The sequence below is a fragment of the Silurus aristotelis genome (assembly GCF_946808225.1).
Source record: "Silurus aristotelis genome assembly, chromosome: 22".
NCBI lineage: Eukaryota > Metazoa > Chordata > Actinopteri > Siluriformes > Siluridae > Silurus > Silurus aristotelis.
Genome location: NC_139595.1, coordinates 8,735,103 through 8,762,391, shown reverse-complemented (window position 1 = coordinate 8,762,391; position 27,289 = coordinate 8,735,103). Strand labels below are relative to the sequence as shown.

At 36.0% G+C, this 27,289-nt stretch overlaps 1 protein-coding gene across 1 annotated transcript in view; it reads right to left on the bottom strand.

The window, feature by feature from the left end:
- Nucleotides 1-27,289, bottom strand: part of ephb1 (EPH receptor B1) — a 331,037-nt gene that overhangs the window by 40,705 nt on the left and 263,043 nt on the right. The window contains exons 7-9 of the mRNA XM_083525614.1: nt 26,020-26,182; nt 15,469-15,577; nt 13,936-14,000 (exon numbers count right to left, since the gene is read on the bottom strand). Coding sequence (XP_083381740.1) covers nt 13,936-14,000; nt 15,469-15,577; nt 26,020-26,182 — 337 coding nt within the window. The remainder of the gene's footprint in view (nt 1-13,935; nt 14,001-15,468; nt 15,578-26,019; nt 26,183-27,289) is intronic.

Here is a 27,289-nt window from a genome sequence, read left to right as displayed (position 1 = left end):
ATAATTATAATAAAAACAGCCAAACACTTAATTGTATGTGTTCCCTTTTAGCGATGTTTTTTTGAAATTTCTATTGAAATATTCAAAATTTTGGCTAGTTTAAAATTTCTTTTCAAACAAAAAAGGCTATGTGTGTAACTGTACTGTGAAATTTGCTACTACAAATTTTGTAAGATTGTGGCACAATTATGTCTTCCTATGTCTGCAAATCATCCTTTCTTTTGTTTTGTGTAGACTCGGTATGAAAACGTGTTCCCAGTTTTACAAACCAGGGCTTTAGTTTTAACACACCAGCACTTTTCTCCAAAAGCTTTTCCTAATTTTCATAGCTCTCGTCGTTTACTTAGTTTTTCTTAAAACCTTTTTAAAATATATTTCTTATGGCATAATACTTCTTTATATAACATTTCCTGTCTTACTCTCATCCTGCATCTTAAGCTCATGCTCTCATAGAAACATCTTACTTCCTGTGTGTTTTGGACATTGTACCTCTTATAGAAATTTTTGCAACTATTCCTATGTTCTTTATTATCTGACGATGTGTTGTGCCTATTAACCTATTACTCTTCTCATTTTTTAGATTTTTATATATTTTTTCCACTTAAGTTTATATTTGTGCTTGGAATATAAGTGCATATGCTGTTTGGGTATAGTTAAGGCATGTTGCCTGCATGCTGCATGCTTATTTTACTATTTTAATTTTACGTTATATCTTTTCTTTCTTTCCACCTTGAATAACTCTTCCGGTTCATACTCATGGTGTCTCTACATTTTCCCCCTTATTTTTCTAAAACTGCTGTTTTTTCTAATCCCTAACCCTAATCCATCATCCGTATCTGCTTACTGGCCTTTATAACGTGTATTACTTTTACAAGCATTTTGATTCTATGACGTACGCTAAACTTTACATATGATAAACTTTACTCCGAAGCATGATTATTGATTATGTCTGAACTCTCTTTATACACAGAGTTCTCTGCAAAGCTGAGTATTATACTATTTAAATGCTGAGTAATGGTTATATGTATTAAGCTTGGATTTAAACTAATATAAGCAATGTTATATGTTATCTGAAGCATATTGCTAAATGATATTATATATTACTAGATTTTACTACTGATAGCTGAAGCTGTGCTAAGCTAAATAACATGGGTGAACACCCTATTATGCAGGATGAGTCAAGACGGCATGCGGTTTCTCTTTTTTCTCCACATAGCCAAGGTGTTTAACCACATAGGCAGCTCCATACATAAATTCTCACCAACCCTATTAAACCTGACTTTTCTACTATTATTGCTGTTATAATTATTTTATATTATATATTATTATATTTATATTTATTGTCATTATATTATAAACTAAACTAGCTACATTTCTCAACTAGTAGAACTGATAGAACTTTGAAACATACAGTAAAAACCCAATATTTTCAAGTGAAGTTGTCTCAGGTTTGGAAACAATGCACAGAATCCCCTATGCAAAAAACAAACAAAAACAAAAAAACATAACTCAGTAAAGACCATCAGTATAAAAATTAAAAGCACCGAATGGTGGCGATGAAGCTGGACTGTAGCTAACTAAAGATTTAGCCAGCATCACTCCCATTTCGCTCATGACATTTCACTTTTCCCTTCTCTCTCTTCCTCTTCCTCTCTAACACTCCCTCTCTCTGCATTTTGATAGTGTCAAATCCAATTTTCATGTGCAGCTCTGCCCCACAGGACCTGGTAAACAGATAAAGGCAACGCTCTACCAAACTGATCTATACGCCTGAAATGGCTGCAGCTGAGTGTACAATCATTACTATTCACGTGTTCCTGTGTGTATCCATGCTGTTTAGCATACCATCTGAAGGTTAGCCAGGAGGAAAAACCGCACATTGAGGGTCAGTCGTCTTAAAGATTCGTTTTAGAGAAGTGTTAGATATGGGAATAATAATTAAACAAGGAATACTGACATTCGTAAACATTTGATAAAGTATTTTATCATGCCCAAACTAAAATTAATTCTTAGAAAGGTTTAGAAGAGATCTCCAGTGTGCTCTATGATGCCCATGGTGTCCTAGCTGATCAGCGAAAAAGCACAGCACAGAGTGGCACAAAAGTTCCCCCTTCTTAGTTTATTGAAGATAACAGACCAGTTTATATACTTTGGACAAAACCTGAGCTAATATGTACTATTCCTTATTTCATAATAATACATGATAACCAAAGATGTGTGAGCCCAGACAAGAACATCCCAAATACCTTGTTCTCACATAGATATTGCACAGACACTATATAAATGTGTGCTATGAGAAATAAGTGTAAGTGTGTCTACCATCAGCTATTTATTAACCACCTGTAGTATACATCTTCAATGAATAACCTTTGGATTCTTTATCACTGTTGAATTTGTGAATAGAATTAATCCGAATGTATTAATCGGTTTTCTATGGCTAGTGTAACGTGACTAAATTTACAGTAAGGTGGTGGTAGTTTATACTTTGCACATATACTTTACAGCACAATGAAATTCTTTCTTCGCATATCTTATAAATGAAGCTGGGGTCAGAGCACAGGGACATTCATGATACAGCGCCCCCTGGAGCACAAGGGGTTAAGGGCCTTGCTGAAGGGCCCATGAGTGGCAGCTTGGCATAAATGCTTGAACCCTTGACCTCTGATCAGTAACCCAGAGCCTTAACCACTAAGCTACCACTTCCCAGTCAAATTACAACACCAATTCAAATCAAATGTTATAGTGATCTGCTTCAAATCATTTCAGTACTCATTCTCAGGGACTTGAATAATAGATTAATGATACATTTATTGAAAAATCTATGTCGTTCCACAAATAAATAAATATATAAAGTGTATAGTCACTGATATGTTTACGATTTCTATAAGGAATTGATTGTTTAAAACGTATTGTAAATGACAGGAAAATTCCACAAAATAAAAGATTTTACAATAGAGGACTTTGCAGGGTTTAGTGTCTCAGCGACATGTCTAACCTGCAGAGGGAATGAAATGGCTGCTATTTATTTTTTTTTATTTTTTTTAAAGGATGTGCTTTTCTACAAAGAGAATCAACTTTGGATGGTAACATTATGGCTTCAGGTCATAACCATCACTCAGTTATTGATTATTTTCCATTACATTTTCTAAAAAACATGCTACTAAAGTGTGAAACCTTAATAGGCATAATTCTGTGATTTGGCATTTAAATGATTCTGAGATTATGTATTTCTTTCTCCCGCATGGTCAACAAATATGCAAGTTGGTGTAATTAAAAACCATTTAGATGATTCTTCTCAGAAGAATAAAAAACTAGTGCTTACCTGCTAATGTTGCATAGCCTTTGGCTACATTCAGTCTTTTCTAAAGTCACCCAACACTACACACACGAGCCTTAGTGCCTTACAAAAGAATGAATCTCTTTATTCACACAAACAACTTTTAGCCCAAATGGCTTTCCTTTTGTTGTTATTGTAGAATCCCTAAATGTTCATCACAACCCCTTATTTGAATGCTTTTAAAAAGCTAAGAAAGCTTAACTACCAAAACAAGAATGTATTCTGTTATACAGCAAATTCAAGACTACAAACTCTCACGAGCCATCTTAAAACGACATCCAAAATTCTACAATCTCTTTAGCCTCTTATGTTGTCAGGCTACACACTCCCACTAGCATCCTGAAAAGATATCAGGGTAATCACTCTCTCCACATTTACTGTATGAAGAGCACCCACATTACATTAACCCAAACCACACATCCTACTTTCCACCTTACAGGAGTAAGGAGGAGTTTGAGAATGATTTCTAAAGGCTCTAGGCATAAGGAACAAAGCTAAGGAAAACACAATGTCTCTTTAATACTCAAAAGAAATGGAGCATTTTCCACACAAAAAAGAAATTCAGAAACAAACAAACAACAAAAAAAAGTGTTTTGCACTAAATGTGTATATTGCAGTTCTAATCCAGGACACACAACACTCATACCCTGAAAACTAATAGCCTGAGATGGATATCCTTCGATAATTAAATAAGCAAACTCATTATTCCTCAGGTGGAATCTTATTTTAGATTCACCTGGCTTCTGAAAATAAAGAGGTGTTAATATTTAATTCTGGTCTGGTCACAAGTTCATTCTGGTCTGCTTTGTGTTATTACCTGCTAGCCCCATGAGAAACAGAAATAGAGAAAGGAAAAAAGTAATATTACATCAGCAAAGAATTGACTACTACTGTACATAGACAGTTCCCTTGGGAACCCAAAAGAAGCTGTCAGGGCTTTTATTTTTTTTACCCAGATAATGTGGATTTTTGCACCTTTTTTTATTTCCAAAAATTTTATATATATGCCAATCAAAAATAGCATTAAACACAACTGCCTAATATTGTGTACACTCAAAACATCTCTGCACCATCAAGCATACCGTGTTTTCCGGACTATAAGCCACTAATTTTTTCCCACGTTTTGAACCCTGCGGCTTAAACAACGACGTGGTTAATTTATGGATTTTCCTGGGTTTTTCCCGGTTCCACAAACTTAAAGCCAAAAAACTGAGCGTCAAAACATTAGACCAATTAAATTTCCAAACGAAAACGGAAAAACGCACCTCACCTGTGTTCTGAGCTGCACGGCAAAGAAATCATATAAGCAAAGACAGGTTTCCAAAACTCATGCTTTTTTTTTTCTTGGCAACAGCGTCATGGGTTAGTCAAAGAAACGTAGAAATGAGCATCAGAAAATAATAAGGACATATTCCTCGGTCTTGCACACATGCAGTAATACCGGGAAAAAATGAGGCGGCAGGCTATTCCCAAAATGCCGCTCTGCTCTTAAAGGAGCCACAACATATTTCACCCGTTACACCGTGTAACAGACACTGTCTTTCGTGAAAGCCTGTGTAAAGTTCATTAGTTTCAATGTAGACATTGCGGCTTATAGACAGGTGCGGCTTATTTATGTTCAAAATAAAAATATTTGTTAAATTCAGTGGGTGCGGCTTATATATGGGTGCGCTTTATAGTCCGGAAATTACAGTAGATGCCATAAGGTCCCTGAAAGAAGTACTGTGGTATCTGCTATGTTAGCAGCAATACCTTTAGTTCCTAGGTAAGATGGGGCCTCCATGGAGCAGTCCAGCACATCCCACATCCAGCACAAATGCTTGATCAGATTTAGAAATGGGGAATTTGCAGGCCAAATCAAAATCTTGAACTTTTTTTTAATTTATCAAACCATTTCTAGCTAAGTTTTGCATCAGAGTGCACATTAACTTGCTGAAGGAAGGCTATTGCCAGTAGAGAATAGTGTTGCCATGAAGGGGGGAACTTGTTTTGTAAGAAATCTCTTACAGGTATTATGTAAAAGGTTAACCTGTTAGCCTTCGCCACAGCTTTTTGGACTCCCAGCTGAAAATGCCCTACCTAACTTTAAATGTTAACATTTCCTGATAAAAGTGGGCTGTGTATACAATTCAAATATCTTTAAAAAGAAGACACTTTGAGTGTCACTGTCCATTATTAGGGCCCGAGCACCGAGGAGCAGGCCAGAATGGCCTGCACTGAAAGGTGCGAAGCCCTATTGTTTTTGTTAGAATTTATTATTATTATTTTTTTATTTATTTATTTTTTTACACACATTGGCCATTTGGGGTCCCTTAACATGCACGAAAACTCTTGAAATTTGGCACACACGTCAGAGTCCTTTGTCACTAGGGCCGGACAAAGGCTGGAATACGGGCGTGGCAGGGGGGGTTTGTAGCACCCCCTGTAATGCAAAAACAAACATTGGTTCACAGATCTGGCAATTATGTTTGCACATGCACGAGAGTTGGTACGCCATCGCTGCTTGCAGCTATATTTTAAAGTTGATATTGTTTAAAAAAACAACAAGTTGCAGAAATGTATACATGATGAAGTACTGTGAATATACATATTCTGAATTGAGATTTTGTTTTTTTTCTTCATATATAAATACATGAAATCAGTAAAAGAGCAATCAAAAAAGTAGGGGGTAAAAGCAACATTCACAATATAAAAAAATTAGATTCCTTATTTCTCAAGGTTTTTTGTTATCTTAGTAACACAAAAACTTCAAGACCGGGCGTTTAATCATTGTTGCTATTCACTTTACATATCGGTGGTTTAAGCTAAGCTAATATAAGTATTTCAGAACTGATTATTAGTAGCTGCTTTATGATTGGGATTAATATCATAAGTACTTTACCCAACCAGTTTTGTGTTGTTCCAATCTAAGCTACTTAATTAGGCTAAAAACGTATGGCCACTAAAACAATTGCACTCAATAGCAAGACAAGCTAATTACAATTTGTTCATGAATGCAGACAATGCATGAATGGAACTATGGTTTGTTGGATCAGTTCCTTTTAATACCCATAGTTTTTATGTTCTACAATTATTCTCTTTATTATTAAAGTATATGTTTATGACTGTACATAATGGCAAAAAGTCTTTGGCTATGGTGTTCTTTCACCACAGAAAGTGGACACATTATTTAAATGCGACCAGCATCATCATTTCAATGCAGTGTGTAAATGTAAGGTGGCTGCATGTCGTGCCGACATTAAATGTTTTTGTGCTTCGCTGAACTGTATTATGTTCAGTATTGTTCTTGTGTCCACATCCCTAGGTCCAACAATATCTAGAGAAGCCAAATGATGCTAAGCAATAACTTTAACCGACAGCCAGACCATGCCCTCAGTTCACATTCACAGCATAACAGATGGTGAGATTTGGAACCTAGTGCACCACAGCATTGATGTTTTTTGTTTCACAGATATATATTGGAGCTCAGTCGGAGCATTTTATGTTTAAACAAACAGATCAGTTGGGAGTAAAGTTTTATCTTTGACTAGTTGTTGGAGGAATGAAGTAAAAACCAAACCAAAAAAAAAACATACAAACAAACACAGAAACCACTGGTGGCACTTATATCAACAGCTTACTGAACGTGTTTGTTTACTGGGGCAACCGTGAAGAAAAAACTGATAGATTACTTAAAGCAGATAGGATCTGCTTGTCCCAGATGTCTGGGTTACTGTTTTCTGCACCTCTCTAAGAGATAATACTTGTTATGTTTCATTTGCAATTGGTGTTTACTTTGTCCTTTTTCTATCGCTTTGGTGCAAAAGTCGCAAATGGCACATACTGCGTTATTCATCCGAGCTTAGCATAACATAAAAATGCAGCCTGGCTAAGTCCAAGAGCAAATAGATAAGCCACCCTATTTAATATTAGTAGAGATACAAGTAAAAGAGCAAATACGTACAATCAATACCATAAAGCAAATATTTTGTTGGTCTACCATCTCATAAGCATGCAAACTTCTGTTGTTATTCATAGCCAACAGAAAGTAATATAGTTTAGATTAAAAGTCATTAGTAATAAGTAATACAATGTACTTAGTTACAAAGTATGTATAATAGAAATAAGAAAAAAACTAAAGTAAAAGAAAATATAAAAAATAAAATACAATTCAATTAAAATGTAAACCTTTAGTCATTTTCCATCTGTTTGTCAGTAGGCTATGACAAAACATTAGCCTACATGCAATGCTGCATTATGTGTGTGTGTATATATATATATTTATATATATATATATATATATAACTTTCTTTCGGCTTCTCCCATTAGGGGTCTCCACAGCGGATCATCCACATGTTTGATTTGGCACTTGTTTTTACGTTGGATGCCCTTCCTAACGCAACCCTTCCCAGTTATCCGGGCTTGGGACCGGTACTAAGGCTTGTGCAACCCTAATGGCTGGGGTTGGTTCCCTGAGGGCGCTGCATCCTAACCACTAGACCACCAGGGATATATATATATATATATATATATATATATATATATATATATATATATATATATATATATATATATATATATATATATATATATAAATATATAATATGGATAAATGACACTTAGTGCTAATAAGTTTTTAATAACTTATTAAAAGTTAGAATCACAAGTCTACACCTAGTGCACTGTCTTTTACACCTAAGTAATTAACATCCAGTGGTAGGTATACAAATGTTGAAAACTAGTTACCCCTTGATTTTAAATTGTGAAGGGGAATAGATTGAAGTGACTTCTATGGCGCACTGCTTGTGCACTGATGGCAGGAGCGACAAGTGACTGTGTTTGAAAATGAACACTCATTTACGTCTATATTTAGATCTGTGGAAAAGACATCAGACATAAATACGGCCAGAAATTATGTCTGAAATCTCAGAACTACTTATTCGCTAATCGCACTGTATTGCATACGCCGCTCGGTACAATAACAAATACATACTAGAGATACAATGTATACACACAATTTATAATATATATATATATATATATATATATATATATATATATATATATATATATATATATATATATATATATTTAAATTTATATACATTTAATAATAATAATAATTAAAAAAATAATAATAATAAGTGGATGTGTCGTAGATCAGGAGAAAAATACAGGCTACACTGAAGATGCTCTGTTATTTTTTTGGTGTGATTTAGGTGCACTTCAAGGTCATTGCAAATCAATACAGCTTTGTTGTGTCTAATTGCCTTTATCCTATGCTGAAACATTTCAGTTCTGATGGGAGCGATCTCTTTCAGGATGACCCTGCCCACATCTAAGGGCACTGAAGGGATTAGTGTGAATAAAGCTCATGTAAAAATATAAATATATATATATATGCTGTAGCCATTAACTTCAACATCTCAACCCAACAAATGTTTTTTGGTTTATTTTATTTATTTATTAAAACATTTTTCAATGGGAGATTTTTGAATTACATTTTAGACCATTTCACCTTGTCTGCCATGTTACTGAACTGTTTTTGCATACTTGGCTTTGATCCTCTCCTCCGTCAATTTGAATTTGTACTGATCATTGCAATCGCTTTATTTAGGGGTTAATTATTGCATAGTTTCTTTATACAGTATACAGTTTATTCAGTATATAATATAACATTTCATATTTACAGAATTATTATTTCTTCATAATGGTGTACACTTAAGCTTCGCACAACTCTACATGTTTCTCTAAAGGTTGCCAGTCCATGTTTATTTAAACCAATCCTATCGCTGTCTGAGCACATGCATCAATATAATGGATTAGCCTTAAGAAAAATCTGACCTTTTTGGTGCAACGGATTTGAAATGATCAATATCACAAATTTGCTTAAATGTAAATGCTGACCTAGGGGTACTGCAGAATTATTATTTTCTCCATTTTCCTCTTCATAGCCATCTTTTGAAAGCATTTATTTTCCACATTTTTGTCCTGACAGCTATAGAAATATCTTTAAAGAAGCTTGGATTTAAAACAAAGTCTACATCCTACTGTACAATGAAGTAATGTAATGATACTTAATATTTTCACATAAGATACATAGCACAGTGTCATAAAGGTAATAGAGAACTCCTATATGCCCCCGAAGATTTCCATATAAACTAAAATCAGTTTAGAATTATTAATTCTGTGTTCAGAGTGAAATCCACTCGAGTTCATAAATGCCATTTAAATTGGATATTCCACCCCACTTTCCCAGGTATACACCGAGAGACTATATTTCCAGTTATTAAACTGTCATTCCTTATGGAGCAAAAGTGCATTATGGGTATTCTACATTACCAACCATCACAGTGAGACCAGCAGGAGATGGCTTTAAATCAATATTTTACAAGGAATTTTATTTCCATTTTATTACAGATGTTCATTTTACCCCCCACACATTAATTTCAATTTAAGTTTCTCTATTGCCAAGGGCATACATTAGATCTAAAAGAAAGATTTTTTTTCTTACTTCTTGAATAAGTTCTAGTTGAATGATTAGCATGAATTTAGTATTTCAGCAAGGTAAGTTTGTGGATGGAAAATAAGGAGGAGAGATTATTATACAGCTGAGGTAGATCTCTCAGATGCAGTGCTGATTCAAATCTGGCAACACTTATTAGGTCACGTCCAATTCTCTTTTATATGTGATGTACTCTGATACTAGGGGTGCAACAGTAACGATTTCGGTTCGGTGCGCATGTGTTTTGATGCATGAAACATGGGTAAAATCCGAGTTCCCCCACGAACATATTAAATAGCGGACCACGAGTGTATCTCTGCCTCACATTTTGAGTGCAGTGTCACTAGAGGTTTTTTGTTTGTTTTTTATTAAACTTGAAAACATACAGAACAATGCCAGGCGTGTAAAAAAAGATGTCACTGTGTCAACTTACTTCGTACCAGAAATACGATTGGTAGTGTGCTGTTTGTAGTGCATTGTAAACTTTGTATTCTAAAACGTTGTAACGGAAGATTTTGTTTTGCGCACGTGAAATTGCTGCCATCGGCAAACATTTATAGGACAGTCTAGCGATATAGATTCTTTACTGTTATATGTACACCTTCACCTGACAATTCCGATAGAGTCAATGAATAAAGGATGGAAGAAAACAAGACATTTGTAAAAGTATGTTGAAAACGTGGAAGTTAAGTAGATCATATCTTTAAAAAATAAAATATTAAATGTAAAACACACACACAAAAACACAGACACTGACACACACTTGTATGCACATCTGTAGATGGGATTGTAAAATATTTAATTACAATTTTCAATTTATTAAATTTTGTTTAATCAATTTAATTTGTGTCAATTTAAGCAATTACTCAATTTAATCAAAATAATAAGTGTATTTTTTATATTTTATTTTTATAAAACATTAAAAATATTATAATTATTTTTTTGTTTTATTTTTTTTTAAACATAAAAAATATTATCATTATTTAACCAAACAGGCATCTTCTTATTATTATAATTTTTTTGATTAAACTGTTGATGTTCTCAAATGTTAGTAATAATTGCCTTCGTTAATAAAAAATGACAAGCAATTTTACGGTTTTCATTTCTTCCCCCTAAGTGTAACAAAATTGAACTGAAAGATGACTTAAAATCAGAGGTACAAACTGAACCGTTAATTTTGTGTACCGTTTGACCCCTAATAGATGCCCATATAGGTATAGATGATGGTATAGCTCTATACTTCTAATGTGTGTGTGTGTGTGTGTGTGTGTGTGTGTGTGTGTGTGTGTGTGTGTGTGTGTGTGTGTGTGTGTGTGTGTGTGTGTGTGTGTGTGTGTGTGTGTGTGTAATGAAGTGTGTATAACTAGCAGGACTGATGGTGCAGCAGCTCACAATCTGTTATACAGCCCAAATGCACTTTCTGTAAAAACCTGTCAACCTGCAGCATCTGGAGTACTAAAGCACATGCCCATACAGATCATTATCCATTTACATTTAACACTGTGTGTGTGTGTGTGTGTGTGTGTGTGTGTGTGTGTGTGTGTGTGTGTGTGTGTGTGTGTGTGTGTGTGTGTGTGTGTGTGTGTGTGCATGGTGTCCATCTGGGACAGTATCAGTCAGGTCAAACTCTGCCCTCTAATGCTTTTTTCAGCTCCCACTTTCTTTGTGTCACTGTCTGTAGGTGTATCAGTACCAGAAATAGCCAAAGTGACACAAAAGATCACCACAGTGTCATTGTGAGGCCATGAAAGTGCACAGCACATGGAATAGGCACTTTGACTACAGAGAACACAAGCAAGATGTTGCCTCAGCTGTCAAAACAAGGGACATATTCTTCCATGGACCTCGAAAACCCACAGAGATTCACAAGGCAGGCATGATATTTACACAACTGTGCCTTAAAATCACCCTGAGCTCTTTCAAGCACCCATGTGTACATGTGTACAAGGGAACAAGTGTGGCCTGGATCTCTGGGCACCCTAACTGTACTCAGGAAACTGGGTCACTGCCTTTCCAGAGGGACAGAGGGGAGTGTGATTACAATAATGTCTAGACACAGTAAAGATGGTCATTACCTGCAGCATCAAAGTTGATTTATAAAATGTAGTAATCCGAAGTTAAACAATTCAGTAAAAAACTTTTATTTTAATGATTCTTCTACTTCTTTCGGCTGCTCCCATTAGGGGTCGCCACAGCAGATCATCCGTCTTCATACCCCTTTGTCCTCTACATCTGCCTCTTTCAAACCAACTACATGCATGTCTTCCCTCACCAATGATTAAATATACTATATGAACAAAGGTTTGTGAACACCTGACAAATAGATTTGTATTTGCTTTTTCAACTTCCCATTGTACATTTAATCCCCACTGGCAGTTATAATAACCTTCACTCTTCTGGGAAGATGTACCACTAGATTTTGGAGTGTGCTTGTGGAGATTTGTGCTCATTCAGCCACATGGGTGTTAGTAAAGTCAGTACTGATGTAGGGTGAGGAGGCCTGGCGTGCAGTCAGCGTTCCAAATCATCCCAAAGGTATTCACAGGAGTTGTTTAGTAGGCCACTCAAGAGCTTCAACTCCAACAAATGTAAACTATATCTTCATAGGTCTCTCTCGAGGCATTGTCATTCTGGAACAGATTTGGGGCTCTGAGTTCTAGTGAAGGATACATTTGAAGCTACCACATTAAGAGACATCCTATACAATTGTGTGCCTCCAACCTTTTTGGTAAATGTTTAAAGGAAGTATCACATATGGCTGGAAAAATCCATAAAAAGTGTCCAAATAATTTTGCCCAAACAGTGTAAATGCGTGTTTTCACTCATAATTCTTAAACTGACTGAATGGCATGATGTTTATTTAAATGTTCAAATGTGACATAACAAGTGGAAGAATGGACATCTATATTTGTGGTTCAGAGTGTCCATACAATAAACTATGGCCAAAAAGCATGTAGACACCCAAATTATTATATTTTTTTTTTAACACCCCATACCAGATTTAAGCCCCTATCACTGTTATTATAACCTCCATACTTACAGGAAGGCTTTCCCCTCGTTTTCTTTTGTTTCGTGGCTGTAGTGAATAATGTTTATTTAGTCACAAGAGCATTTGTAAGGTCAGATACTAATATTGGATGTGGAAGTAAGATTTCCAATGTATCCTAAATGTGTTCAGTGGGGTTGAGGTCAAGGCTCTGTTCAGGCCACTCGAGATCTTTAACAGCTTTATCCTTGACTAACCATTTACACTCAAACACTTCAACTTTCATACACATGTCAACACAAGCACACTGCAGGAATAGGGTTGAGAAATTATAATGCTTCCACACACAAAAGCATTCTAGACAATTGTGTGTGTGTGCAACTTTGTGGCAATAGTGTGGTGAAGACCCACATAAGTGTGTGACGGTCAGAAGTCTACAAACCGCAATGCACATTACCATATATCTTTTTTAAATCCAAGGGCATAGATAACAGCAAAATAGCATTTGTATACATTAAGCCGACTTCCTGGCTTTTCTGATTTACTACAGTGTGTTTTATGGTTCCATTTAGCCTTATTTAATTTGAGGTAATGTCAGTAAAATGTAATGGTAGCAAATGAGAAAAAAAAGTTAAATTGGATTTAAATAAATAAAGGCTAATAAAGCTAACATTAAAGATTAATAAAGTAAAATTATGAGACAAGTCAAACTCCAACAAGAGTCATATAAGAAGGTGAAATGGCTAAAAGGTAATGTAAAGGTAAAGTATTTTTTGCCTTTATGTATTGAATTACATTCATGCTGTGTGTGCGTGAGAAAATCTAAGACTTAGGAAAGAAAAGATTTTGCCTTTTTGACAAAATTCATCACCCATAAATAAGCCCTTGTTCCACTCTTCTGCTACATATTACCACATACTTCTTGGCCATCATCCTGCACTTGGGATTTGCTATACCCACCCCCCAGTTCTCTTTGGAGAAAGCTTTGTGGCTGTCAGAGCCAGGCTCATGAGACAGTGATTATAACTGAAACCTGTCCATCACAGTTGTGTGGAAGTGGAGCGAAAGGGACTGAGGAATGAAGGGTGTCTTTTGTGTGCAGTGATGGAAAAATGTAATGATCCTCACCTCTGCCTGTACTGTAGTGCTGAAGCTTGTCACTGTACACTGCTTCCTTACTGTAAGCTCGTTTCCTGTGAGAGAGAGAGAGCGAGAGAGAGAGAGAGAGAGAGAGAGAGAGAGGCAAAGAATGAGAAATAGAGTAGGAGAGAGAGAGAGAGAGAGAGAGAGAGAGAGAGAGAGAGAGAGAGAGAGAGAGAGACATGTAGTAATAGTAAAATATTGATTGACAACTAAGATAAAAAGTAAGTGCAGCTACTCAGACATTTATCCAGTACCATACATCAGTTCAAAGACGCCGTTTCACCTGCTTGAACTAAGGCGCACTTTCAGCAGACTGCACCATCTTATTCTTGATGTGATAGTTTGGTTCAGACACTGGCCTCTGGAAAAGAAATGTGTGCTTTGTGTATTTTAACTAGAGATTTTTTCTCTCCTTCTGTTTTTATATTTTCAGCCATTTGTCATATGTTTGATGTTTGGATTTGCATCTCTTCTGTTTGATTGATTTGATTTTTTTTTTTTGGGCTAATCTGAATTCGGCTGCTGGTTGCCCATTAGCTTGATTTTGCTCAGCCTTGTGCTTCCAAAGATGAAGTGTGTTTGCAGGCTGTAGTTTGTTTGTTTAGTATTTTATTTGTTTGTGGTGATTAAATATTTTTTTTTTTTCAAAAAAATTGTAAAGCAGGCTTGAAAACGAGCTCTGCCTAACCAGAGCAAAAAGGCAAAGTTACATTTACATGCAATTAAAATATATCTAGGGTTACTCGAATGTTAATAACCAGACTGAAAGATCTTTAGCGGAGATGGAGTAGACTGATTTAGTACAATTTAAATGGAACTCCAAACTTATTAAAAGAGGTGGATCATCCTTTTAATGATCAATTAAGTAGAGCAACGATTGTCAGGCATACGAAGCACATGTACGTTACTTTCACCGTATAAATCTGTGTAATTCATGGTGCAGATTTAAAAAAATAATAAAATCGTTTAAAATTGTGTTGAACTAATCTTTTGAACAAGATATAGGACTCAACTTTGACTCAGGAAATTTTAGCATTTAATTACAATAGACAGATAGACAGACGGATATCTGAAAATAGGCTGAACATTACCTAAATGCCAGTATTGAAGCTTTTACTTTGCTAATTCACAAATGAATTAGAATGATCATTTTTGATATATATTAATTATAAATAAAGTGTGCATGTGTTGTTATTTGTAATATAATGCTATGGTAACATTAATACTAAATCCCCATGTCATGCATGTATATTACATTGAATTGGGTTATATGTAACAAAGCGTCCAGATATAGACACATAATAAACTCAGTCAGACTAGCGGAAAATAAAAATGCATGAAAACTTAGCCAGTGTTTTGCTAAAACATGGAAAGAAGTGCCTAGCACTAGCAAGTAGCAGTAATAATGCTATATAAATGACCACATAATTATCATAGTGCTGGTTCCATACATTTGCATTCATTATTTTAGATTAGTCACTGTGTGGTCTGTGCTGATGTTGATGGAGTTGTTCTCACCTGCTGCAGACTATTGAAATGGCCACCAGAGACACGATGAAGACCACACCAGCAGCCGCTGAGCCAGCTATTAGTGGCAACTGCTCCCTCAACTCTGACTTAAAGTCTTCTGCAGAGATGGAAAGAGATATTAAAAAAATATAATCCACAAAAATAGATTCTGATTAGTGGCAACACAGGAAACTCTTTTTCAAAATAGTTGTCAGAATTATGCAAAGAGCCACAGGACTATGTATCCCATCAACCATTGCACATCACATTCAGTGGTAATTAGTACTTATATATAGCCACACATCTCACAGCAGTCATTGTCCCATGTTGGTTTTTTTACCCTGATGCTGGTTTTCACAGTCTTTATGTTCAGATTATAGTTTCTTACATTATTTGTGTTTTATGTTCTTTTAATTTTTGCACTCCCATGTGTCTCTGTTTACATTACATGACAGTATTCATGATAGAGAGAGTAGGCGAAACTAGCTGTGTTAAGACTACAAATGAAAAAGACTCCACCCTAAAACATATTAAATATGGTTATATCGAAATAATTGTAACATGCTTAATTAATTCATTTGTGAATTTGTGCTTATTGTGCAGTTCCTGTGAAAAAAAGGAAAGATCGTCAGTCCCATGAGGGGACAATCGGATGATCACATGGTGTTAAAATAAAGAATAATTACAACTCAAAAATCGCATAATCATAAGGAATTCAGAATCAAAGATAAAACAAAAAAAGTTTATTTTCTCAGCAATGTCCCACAGAGAAATAAAAAATTGGAGTAAGAGACAAAACAAGCATTGCAACTAGAGACCTGCACTCCCACGAAGTACCACTGGACCCACCGCAAACCAGTGCAGCGCGGGACAAGATTTGATGGGTGAATGCGGGTTCGGGCGGAAAAATACTCGTGTGTGCGGTTTGCGGGAGAATAAAATAGATTTAGTTTGTTTGTTTATTTTTCTTTTTTTTTTTATTCATATTTAAAAGGAAAAAAAGGAAAATATAAAAATGACTTTGACCTATTTTACAAGATTTCTGGTGAAGATCTTCATATTTATTATAAAGATTAATGAACTTTTGAGTTAAATGAACATTTACAGATGCTAACGAACCCTCAATCAAAGCCCAGGCTGTCCGGAAGCAAGTGAAAAAAAAGGTGATGTGGTTGACTTCTATGAAGAGCAAAGCAGTAACCATGGGAACAAAATAATTGAGAGATTGGGCCGAGCCGAAAAGACAGTAGACGTTGCTTGTTCTTATACCATGAATGGTTCATTGGCACAATTCTAAAGAACAACAGTAATATCAAAGTAGCATGGAAAAGTGACAGAGGAGATGGAGAAACTTTTCAGTGGAAGACCTGAAGTAGAAACAGGGAGAACAATCGGAAGGTGCATCTTTTAATGCATCCATCTCATTATTGCTGATGATCCTTCAGCTCTATCAACATCAGGTGTGAGGAGAATTGCAATTTGCTCTGCATCTCCTTTTGCTGACAAATCTTGGACTCAACCATATCCCACCTCCCCTCTCTAACCTCCAGTCAGTAACTCTCTTCTTGTCTGTTCACTTTATACCAGCACCTATACAGTATTCCAGCTGTTGTACTGTACTGTATTGTTGACTGTACATTTCAAGGTACTGTAAAAGTCAAAATGTTTTATTTACACTGTACAGTATTATTGTATGTGTGTTGAAATGCATTACGTTGTATATTTGTTTTGAAGGTGAACACTTTTGAACAAAACTAGCACTACTACTAACGATTAATAACATGCTCCCAAAACGGAACTCGTCCATAAGCCAGCTACATACTGTATATACAATTGCAACAATTTACACATAAAATATCAGAATGTGAGGTGAACTTTACAGAAAGATGGAAGTGTGAATGTGAAGTGAGAGAGAGAGAAAGAGCACAAAGACGGAAAAGCAGTTACATGGATGTGCAGTGTTGAGAGAAAGGAAGATGGAAATTATGGACAGACACAAAGACGTTTTCCATTTAGCCAACTGCTTTCCAGAAACAACCGAGCGAATATAGCAGCCTGTATGTGTGTGTGTGTGTGTTTGCTTGTGCATGTCTGTTTGTTACTTTACTAATCTGTGCCCTAACATTGTGCAGAGTAAATTAATTATTTTTAAAACAGCAAAAAACTAAGCGTCCTCAGGACCACATCTGAAGTTTAAAAGAGCTTTGGAAAAAAGATCAGGCTTATTGTGTCCCTGGGTGAAAGAAGTTTAATTGTTCCTTTGTGTATTCTCACACGTTCAGGAACACATCAAACAAACAAATGAATAAACAAATAAGAGTATGCATTTCAAAGTAAAACAATCTTATACATAAGCTAAATAGTTAATAAATAGTTAATAATATAACAAAATGAAAATTTTAAATGAAATTATAGATATCATCATGTGACAATAAAAGCATGTTTCAATGTATAATGACATAATGAAAATCATCTGTAGCAGGTATTACAATTAGATAAGGTTAACCTCAGTTGAACAACACCATGCCATATTACACTGTCATTCTTTATTTTACAAAACTAAAACTAAGTACACTTTTATTGCTTCCATAGGATTTAAGAGGCTAAGTAGCTGCCAGGTGCTGCTAATCAAATGCTCTTGATAAACTGATTATTAGCAAACATCACATCTTTAAAGCCCAAAGAAAAAAAAGGACCATTTCCATACTATTTGAAGTCTGCCATTCTAAAGTAAGAAAAATTATGTGGAAAACATTCAAGAGAGTTGCTGATCTTCCCAGGAGTGGAAGTCGGAGCAAATACACAAAAAGGTCTGTCAGTGCAATGCTCATAGAATTTGCAAAAAAAAAAACCAAGATCTCCATCTCAGACTTAGTTAGCATCTTAAATGTGATGTGCATTGTATTAAAGGGGTTGCCAGGAGAAAGTATTTTCCTGTAAAAAGAACATGGCAGCATGGCTTAGGTTTGCAAAGTTGCATCTGAACAAACCTGGAACAAAGAGACCTCTGGTACAATGTCCAAAGTGGAAATGTTTGGACTAAATGCACAGCACTATGGCAGCAAAAGATTGACATTGGATGATGATTTGAGCTTGTTTTGCAACCTTATCTCTGGACCTGGGTTACTAGCAATGGCCCAGTCAAAGTCAGGACTTCAGCCCAACTGAAATGCTATGGTCAGGACTTTAAAAGAGCTGTGCATAAACAAATGCCCGCAAACTACAAAATAAATAAATAATAGAGAACACAAATATGCTAATACGATTATGCTGCTAAAGTGGTTCTACACCCTGCTGATTCATAAGGGGGTACTTAGTTTTTCACACATGGTTTGTCCATTTTGGCTTGATTTTTTGTAAAACTTAACAATGACACTTTGTATAAGGCCATGTGTTTATGGTTATCTGAGGCTGCATGTATCTCATTTTAAAACTATTTCAAGCTTCAAATGCATAAAAATGTCTAAATATACTGAAGGTTAACTAGTTGTATATTTGCTGTAATCTCACACTATATATTTAAAATGTCACTGAATCGTTAATAAACAAGCTACAGTTAGTCCAGAATGCAGCAGCCAAAGTTCTCACGAGGTTGAGAAAACATGACCATATAACCCCAATCTTATCATCCCTACACTGGCTAACTATTAGGTTTCAAATTGACTACAAACTATTGCTTCTTACTTACAAAGCCATAAATGGTTTAGCTCCCAATTATCTGTCCAGTCTTCTAACATGCTACTATCCGTTACGCTCTTTAAGGTCTTAAAACTTCTAGTGGATTTCTAGTAGATCCTAGAATAGCAAAGTATACTAAAGGTGGTAGAGCATTCTCACATTTAGCTCCTAAACTTAGAAATAGCCTTGAATAGACACACTCTCCCAGTTTAAGCGAAGATTAAAGACGTATCTTTTTAGCAAGGCCGACACATAACACACATCACATATCATAACATTGTGCTCCAGTACATCTGGTCACATGCACATTATCAACTTGTGCTTGTTTATATCTTGAACAGCAGCAACGCTAATTCCTCTCCACTGCTTATCTCTATTTAGTCACTCCGAGGTTGCACCAGCTCGAGTTGTGTCCCACAACAAGTAGATCCCGGCCCCGCGAACATACCAAACCATCTAGAGACATGCCAGCGTCATTTGGATCCCACTTCATGTAGAGTTTGGACATTTGACCTCTTCAAATTTCAAACTTCAAACTTCAAAGGCTCTGGCATGGAGCAGTTTGTGTTGGATCTATGATGATCTCAAATGTTGAACAATTTTAAGTTTATCGTTAGAGTCAAAGTAACTGTTTCCATCATGTTTCTCTAGTAATAACGGTTGTAGGTATCTATTTAGTTCAATTACATTTCATTTATATATCGCTGTTCACAATGGACGATGTCCCAACACAGCTCTACAGAATTAAATAGCTTGTAAATGTAAATTTTTGTGACATAAATCAGTCCCTATGCATTTATCCCTAATGAGCAAACCAGTGGCGACAACGACGAGGAAAAAATCTCTCATATGGTACAAGGCAGGAAACCCTTCTCATCTAGGTGATGCCGAACATCCAGTCATTATTGTTCCATCATTGTTGATGAAATCTGATAAGATGCTGGCTTCAAACATTATGCATGCGCATATTATATGAAAAAGCAAATCCAAACCTTTTCTATCATCTCAAATTTTTCAGATTTTGTAAGGAATTAGTGCTCGTATGCAAATAAATGTAAGATACTGATATACTAATGTATATTTTTGCTAAAGTTGCAGTACGAAGCAAAAACTTGGGACAGCTTGGATGATTAACAGTTTATCTAACGCCACTGTGTCTCCTGTAAGTGTAAAATTTAGTGTTAGCAATCCAGCCTCAACTCATATATAATACTTAATTTATATTTCCCATTTAAAATCCTTTTTTACTGCACTAAATTCGTCTAAATCATTCTTGCTTTAGTAATTAGTGTATATTTTGGCCATTCTATTCCAGTAAATTGACATTTTCTGATTGAAATCTTGATGAGATTATATCTGATGTGATGTGCTGCCAGTGCCATTAAAGCTTTTAAATTTACACCCTCTGGCAATGCCGTCCCGGTTTTTATGTTCAGAACGGAAAAAAAGAAAAAGAAAATTCCTATGGGCATTTTTCAGAAGACAGAACCTTTTCTCGTATTCCGATTAAACCGCAAATCAAATCAGGTTTGGTTTCGACTTGGGGACTTCACCTGGAAGAAATCATATGAAAAATGATGGCTGTTTGCAGGCTTTGTTTTTGCTCTGTCTTGATTCAGCACTTACACACACTTACAGACAGAGACACACACACACACACACACACACACACACACACACACACACCTCATTTAATGAAATCATTTCCTCATCATTGCACGCACCTGCCTGACAAAGTGAAAAAGGGAGAGAGAAAAAGAGAGAGAGAGAGAGAGAGAGAGAGAGAGAGAGAGAGAGAGAGAGAGAGAGAGAGAGAGAGAAAGATCATGCAAGAAAGGAATCAAGTATGAGCTCTCTCTCTCTCTCTCTCTCTCTCTCTCTCTCTCTCTCTCTCACACACACACTCTCTTTCTTTGTCTGTGTGTTTGCAAGAACCCGGTGTGTCTGACCTTTTCCCCCTGTGCCTAGTGCTAATTGTCTTAACGAATGTCGTGCTGTGGCAAGGTGCCAAAGGATAGAACCATCAGCCAGATCTCAATACATCCATCTGCTAATTACCTCAGCTAGAACACTCCCTCACACCCAACTCCCACACACACACACACACACACACACACACACACACACACACACACACAAAGAATATATAGTGCTATCTATAGATGCTACGATTCATTCATTCATTTTATATATCTTCATTGTTAGGTTACTTCATTTTACATTGGCCCAGGTCAAATACTTTTGCACAAAAAAGTGAAGAAACTCTTTCTTACTGTGTCTGTCCGTCATTGGAGTCAAACATGTTGTATTAGTATTAGGCTTGTACTAGTAGTCATACAGTGTTTTGAACTGAAAATAACATCTTGAAGCTCAGACACAATCAATCAGTTGATTTTATCTTTAGATTGACTTTTCTAAAGGTATTACATCATACTCTAGTTGAGTTAGTCTGCCCAAATAATTTGGGGTCCATTTTAATGATGCATGTGAATTATTATAGTATTCAACCCATAAGTAGATCATACGCAATACAGAAAATGAATGTTAACTTATTTGTCACCATGTGTCACAATCATAGATCCATCTATTTAACTGTATTACTGATCAGTTTTTATCATGTTTTGCAAAAATGTTTTAATCTACAATAGAATTACTGTAACTAGCACAACCACCCCAGACCTCTAGTAGGCACCCTCACCCAGGGTTGGAACTGTTTCTTCTGCGATTATTCCTACGTCTTTTATATGATCAAATCATATGGACTTTTAGGTAAATGAGAATTCTTACCTTTTACCTACATACTTTTAAGTTCCTTGTGTTATTAGCAAATGAGTTCAGAGTTTTGTATTTAGTTTGCGTATTCTGTTCTGGCCGATCTGTTTTGATCTGTTGGCCTGTTTTTCTGCATTTTCTTTTTTTGACAATTGAATTATGTCTAAATGAACCCTCACAACCCATCCCACATGGGTCTTTTTTGATGTCAGAATATGGTACGTTACGTTATTCTGACACACGGTGTAATGTGTAACAAATAGCTGCTGGTTATCAGGCTCCTATTTATAACATTCTGAAAACTATACTACATATAGTTACAGTCATTGTTGTGCTAGTTACAAAAAAATAGTAACTAGTTACAGTTACTAGTTACTTCATTCAAAAAGTAACTGAATATATCACAAGGATTTCTGAAATAAATAACAAAACAAGCTGAATAATATCCAATAACAATCCAAAACTAAAGTGGCTTCTGCATCATAAAAACTGTTGTGTTGAGCCTTTCACAGCTTAAGTATGAAAACTATCAACAAGGTACAACATAACACCGGGTTAGCTTCTAGCTTCGTCGAGGCATGGAGTTTCTGGAGGAGCTTCGACAGATTGGAGTTGCTGTTTATCGCAGTAGATACGAGCTTCGAACCAGAAAGACACAACTTACATTTGACTAAAAGTTTTTGTTTTTATGCTCAACTAAAGTGAAATAATGAGCATATTTCCACTTTGAGAAACTCGTCTTGCTCTCGCCTTGACTCGCCATTACTGCCGCACAGACTTGAATAAACGGAAACACGCCCACAGCGCGTCTTCTTCCTGTTTACAGTGGTTCATCCACCAATCCTACAATGCGTCTCTGCTGTAAACAGGTTAGACTGTAGTCTACACTTCAGCTGAAATTCATTCATTTAAAAAAGTAACGGACACGGTAACAGAGTTACTTTATTTAAAAAGTAACGCGTTACAGTATTGGTTACCGTAAAGTAACTGCGTTACTAGTAACACGTTACTGCCCAACACTGGTTATAGTTATACGTATACACATACACAGTAAAGAGATCATCTAATGACAGCTGGTCACAATAGTTGGTATCGATTAATAGTCTGACAAAGAAAAAAATGTGAATAGATTGAAAGAGTTGAGTAAACAACTCACCTTGTTCACATTCATTAATGTTTGCCGGTATTTCATCTGCACCTTTTCAACTACTACTAATGATGACTGGTCTAGTAAGAAATCATCCCAAGTGCTTTTTTACTTATTTTTATTAAACCACTGGATTTTCTACTTGGTTCCATCAAAAATCACAAGCAATCCAGTTCAAAACATTTGTTAACAGCAAATAATTGATGTGGATGTCAAAAATTTAACCTATTAGACCAGCTGACCCTGAGCTGATTATCTTCTACGTGAAGATTCTTCTTCACTTTTACTTTATGTAGCGGTTCTATCACATGTATCCCACTGGCTAAGAGAGAAGGTGGAGGTGTGTGTATGTGGGTGAATGCATATTTCTTTTGCTTTCAAACTTTAGGATGACAATTTTATCTATAGGCTGTGTGTCTCACTTGCTCTCTCTCTCTCTCTCTCTCTCTCTCTCACACACACACACACACACACACACACACACACACACACACACACACACACACCACACACACACACACACACACACACTTACAATACAGTGCCTGTCAATATTCCATGACCTTTTAAATCAAATAAGAATCTATAGAAGTAAGCTTCATCCACCTAAAGGGAACAAACACACCGATGCATCTTCATATTGACTCAGAATAAAGTGTGGTAGTTACTAATATCTAACGATATCTTTTTCTTTCTTGTGTGTATCCTTGTTTGCTGTATAGAAGGTGCTTTCTTCTCAAGTATTAAGTGACTGGGTGGTAGAAGACAAGCTGGGTTGTGTGTGCGCTCACCAGTGCTCTCTGTGTACCAGCGGAGACATAGTTATATTTAACACATGCTGTGTCAAGAATGTTGATAAGCACATTTTCCTTCTAGTATGTGCTGTGTACTTGGCTTCATCGGGTTGCCAACCATAGGACGTAACAGGCCTGCAGCGCTCAGCCTCTATGCATCCAGTGTGTGATCTTCAGTGTCCCTGGCACCATGTGTGTGTGTGTGTCTCTGGCAGCTAAGAATTGGCAAGACATGCCAGTCTACACCTTCATTAATCAAACCCCCCAAGAGATAGAATGAGTGCGTAAAAGAGAGAAAAGAAATGAATTCAGAAACCATTCAATTAACCCACCCGGAACATGTGCAGTGTTTCTGTGGGGGTCTAGGAATAAAACTACACATACCAAGTGGTGACTGTGGTAATCTCTACTTTACATTCTTCAGTATTTTATCTTAATCTGCTAATAATGAGAATAATAATAATAATAATAATAATAATAATAATAATAATAATAATAATAATAATTATTATTATTATTATTATTATTATTATTATTATTATTATTATTATTATTTGTGGTCATTAAAAATAAGATATTTTCATTATTCACGAATCGTAGAATCCATAGATCCAGACATATTCAATGCAGAAATAAAGTGATTTAAAAGAAAAAGCCCAGTCAAGCATGAAATAAAATGAGTGCGGGTCATTTTGGACCCATGTTGTGCATTAGAAGGTCCTCATTGTGCTGCTTTGAGACAATGTCTGTTGTGAAAAGCGCTATATAAATAAACTTGACTTGACTTGACTAGAAGGAGTTTGCATAACTTGTGCATTAAAGGGTTCATCCATTTATTTCCCATGTTGCCTTGGATCATTCACAGCACTGGGCCTGCTACTTTCCCCCTTTTTGACATTGGAGTGCCCAGGACCAGCATACGGTATGGCACAATGTTTTACCCCTGCCTAGAAACCTTTTGTAGGAGCTTTGGTAGGAAGTGCAGTGAGGATAGGAGTCATCTCTTCAGTCATATACAAATACACTAAACTGTAAGAAGATCAACCTGGTTATTACATGATCATGTTTCTGATGTATTGCTTGGGAGAAAAACACACTTACAACCTGGGCTCATTAATGTCAAAGTTAATTTATCATGCATGTTGTCATCCTGGCCTTGTTCTGCTTAAAACAAGTGATTGATAACGTTGATTAGTCTACTGGAAAAGAACAACTATTCTAGAGGTAGGATATATATACAGGTCTAGATCTGGATGTTAATGAAAGTTTATGTAGATATGAATAATCGAATAGGAAACGATTGGAAGAATGTCTCAAATTTAATCCAGACACTATAAATATTTGGTAATGCCATAAAGATTACTCAGTGCTCCCTCCATAGTCCTGTTACTGTGATTCTGACTTTCCTCAATTGTTTTTCAATGATGTAGCTGTGTCTTTAATAAATTCTTGCCTGCGCATGTGCACAGTAGAAAAGAATATTTCCTGTATGCAGTCTGCAAGACTTGGAGTGTACTGCTTAATCAGCTGGCTACCGTAGTTCTTTGGCTGCCTGTGGAATGGAGATAGCTTAAGCTATACAATATAGTGCATGATGATTCTTTTGCTAGTGAGGATAGTGATTAGCACCCTGAACAACTTGTATTCTAGTATTGAACACAAGCCAGAAAGATAACGATGGATTGAAGAGGGAGAAAAGTACACATACACACATACATAAATAACAAACACAACAACATTTATATGTGGTAATTTATCACAATTGTGTATGGTCACATTTGTTTTTCAATGATTTTGATGAAAAGACAATTAACTGAGCCATTATGGACCGAAAAGAATTGCTCTCTAGGCTCAATATGACAAACAGACTGCACCATAATGTTGAAACATGGTCCATACATCCAGCTGATCATGGAATTTATATTTAATTCCCTGGAAAACTACAACTTCCTCTAGTTGACTCCAAGATTTAAAAATGTGTCAGTAGAACCCCTTCGTACATGTACATGCATCATCCCCCCACTTTGAACTACCACCAAACACACACACACACACACACACACACACACACACACACACACACACATACACACACGCACACACACATACACACACACACACATACACACACGCACATGCATTGCCATGTATTGCCATGGTAATCCTTACCATCTGTGAGAGTTTGAAAGCACATCTTGTTGCTGTATTTGCCGAATCCAGCCACTGTTCTGGCTCGAACCTGTACCACATAGACCGTGCCGGGCCTGAGACCATCCACGCGAACTGTGTTGGTTTGAGTCCTCAGTACCGTTGAGTTAACCTCCATTAGTTCCTAGTAAAAAATAAACAATAGAGAAGAAGAGAAAAAAAAAATCAAAAGCTGATTTTATTTAGCCTCTAAAAGTAATATACAGTATAATTGTGCAAAGATTGTGCAAATATAACATGCTCAAACATGATATACATAAATGAATGATTGTATGATACAGTATACAGAATAAATATGGGTAGAATATACAGTAGTGTAATAATAAAATAATTTATGGATGGTGCAAAAATGCAAGAAAAACATGTAGAATTTCATCTCATCAAACTTATAGCTTAAAATTGTAATTGTTTAAAAATACGATACGATTTCAGAAATCTGTATTATCCAATCTTTGGGAAATGATAAATTGACATTACTCTTGCTGCAATGCATCAATTCGATATTTTCCTAAACTAATAAACATAGGAAGTGTGTGTTCCAGTATCTTCTTTACTATGTTGGTTCTGTGTAAAGCATCATTTCACTGGCAGAACTTTGTCCCCATGGCCACTTGTGCAAGGATAACATTAGGCCCTACTCATGCTGCTCTTCCTAATAAAGAATTTTCATGTGCATACTCACTTACTCATAATGTTTCATAAAACAATCAGCAATCTGTTAGCTCTGTCATGGCCAGCATTCGCATCTACATCGGCTTAATATGAACCATTACTGCCATAGCGAGGCAGAAAACAAGCATGACTACAAAGCAAATCAGTCCCATAGACACACAGCAATATTTTTACCTATTAGATTTCCAAAATGACAGCAAATCAACAGCAGCTGTGAACATTTAACAGAAAATCCAACTACGTTACACACTGATTAATGGACTTTCATCCAATTGTTAGATCTTGGCCCTGTTTCTTTTTCGTTCTTAGATTTTTAGCTTCATATTTTAGCTTTAGAATTAAAAGGCTTTCTGGATGCTGCACTGATAGCTGAATTCCAGGTTATTCATTTCTGACTTGTAAATCTTCTGATCAATGCATTCATTCATCCATTTCTCATTAGTATCTTTTACTCATCTATCAGATCTTAAAGTCAATCTGGAGCCTATACTGAGAAACCTGGGAATGAGTCAAGAATATGTCATAGAAGGCATTACACAAATGTTCATATAAGTAAGAA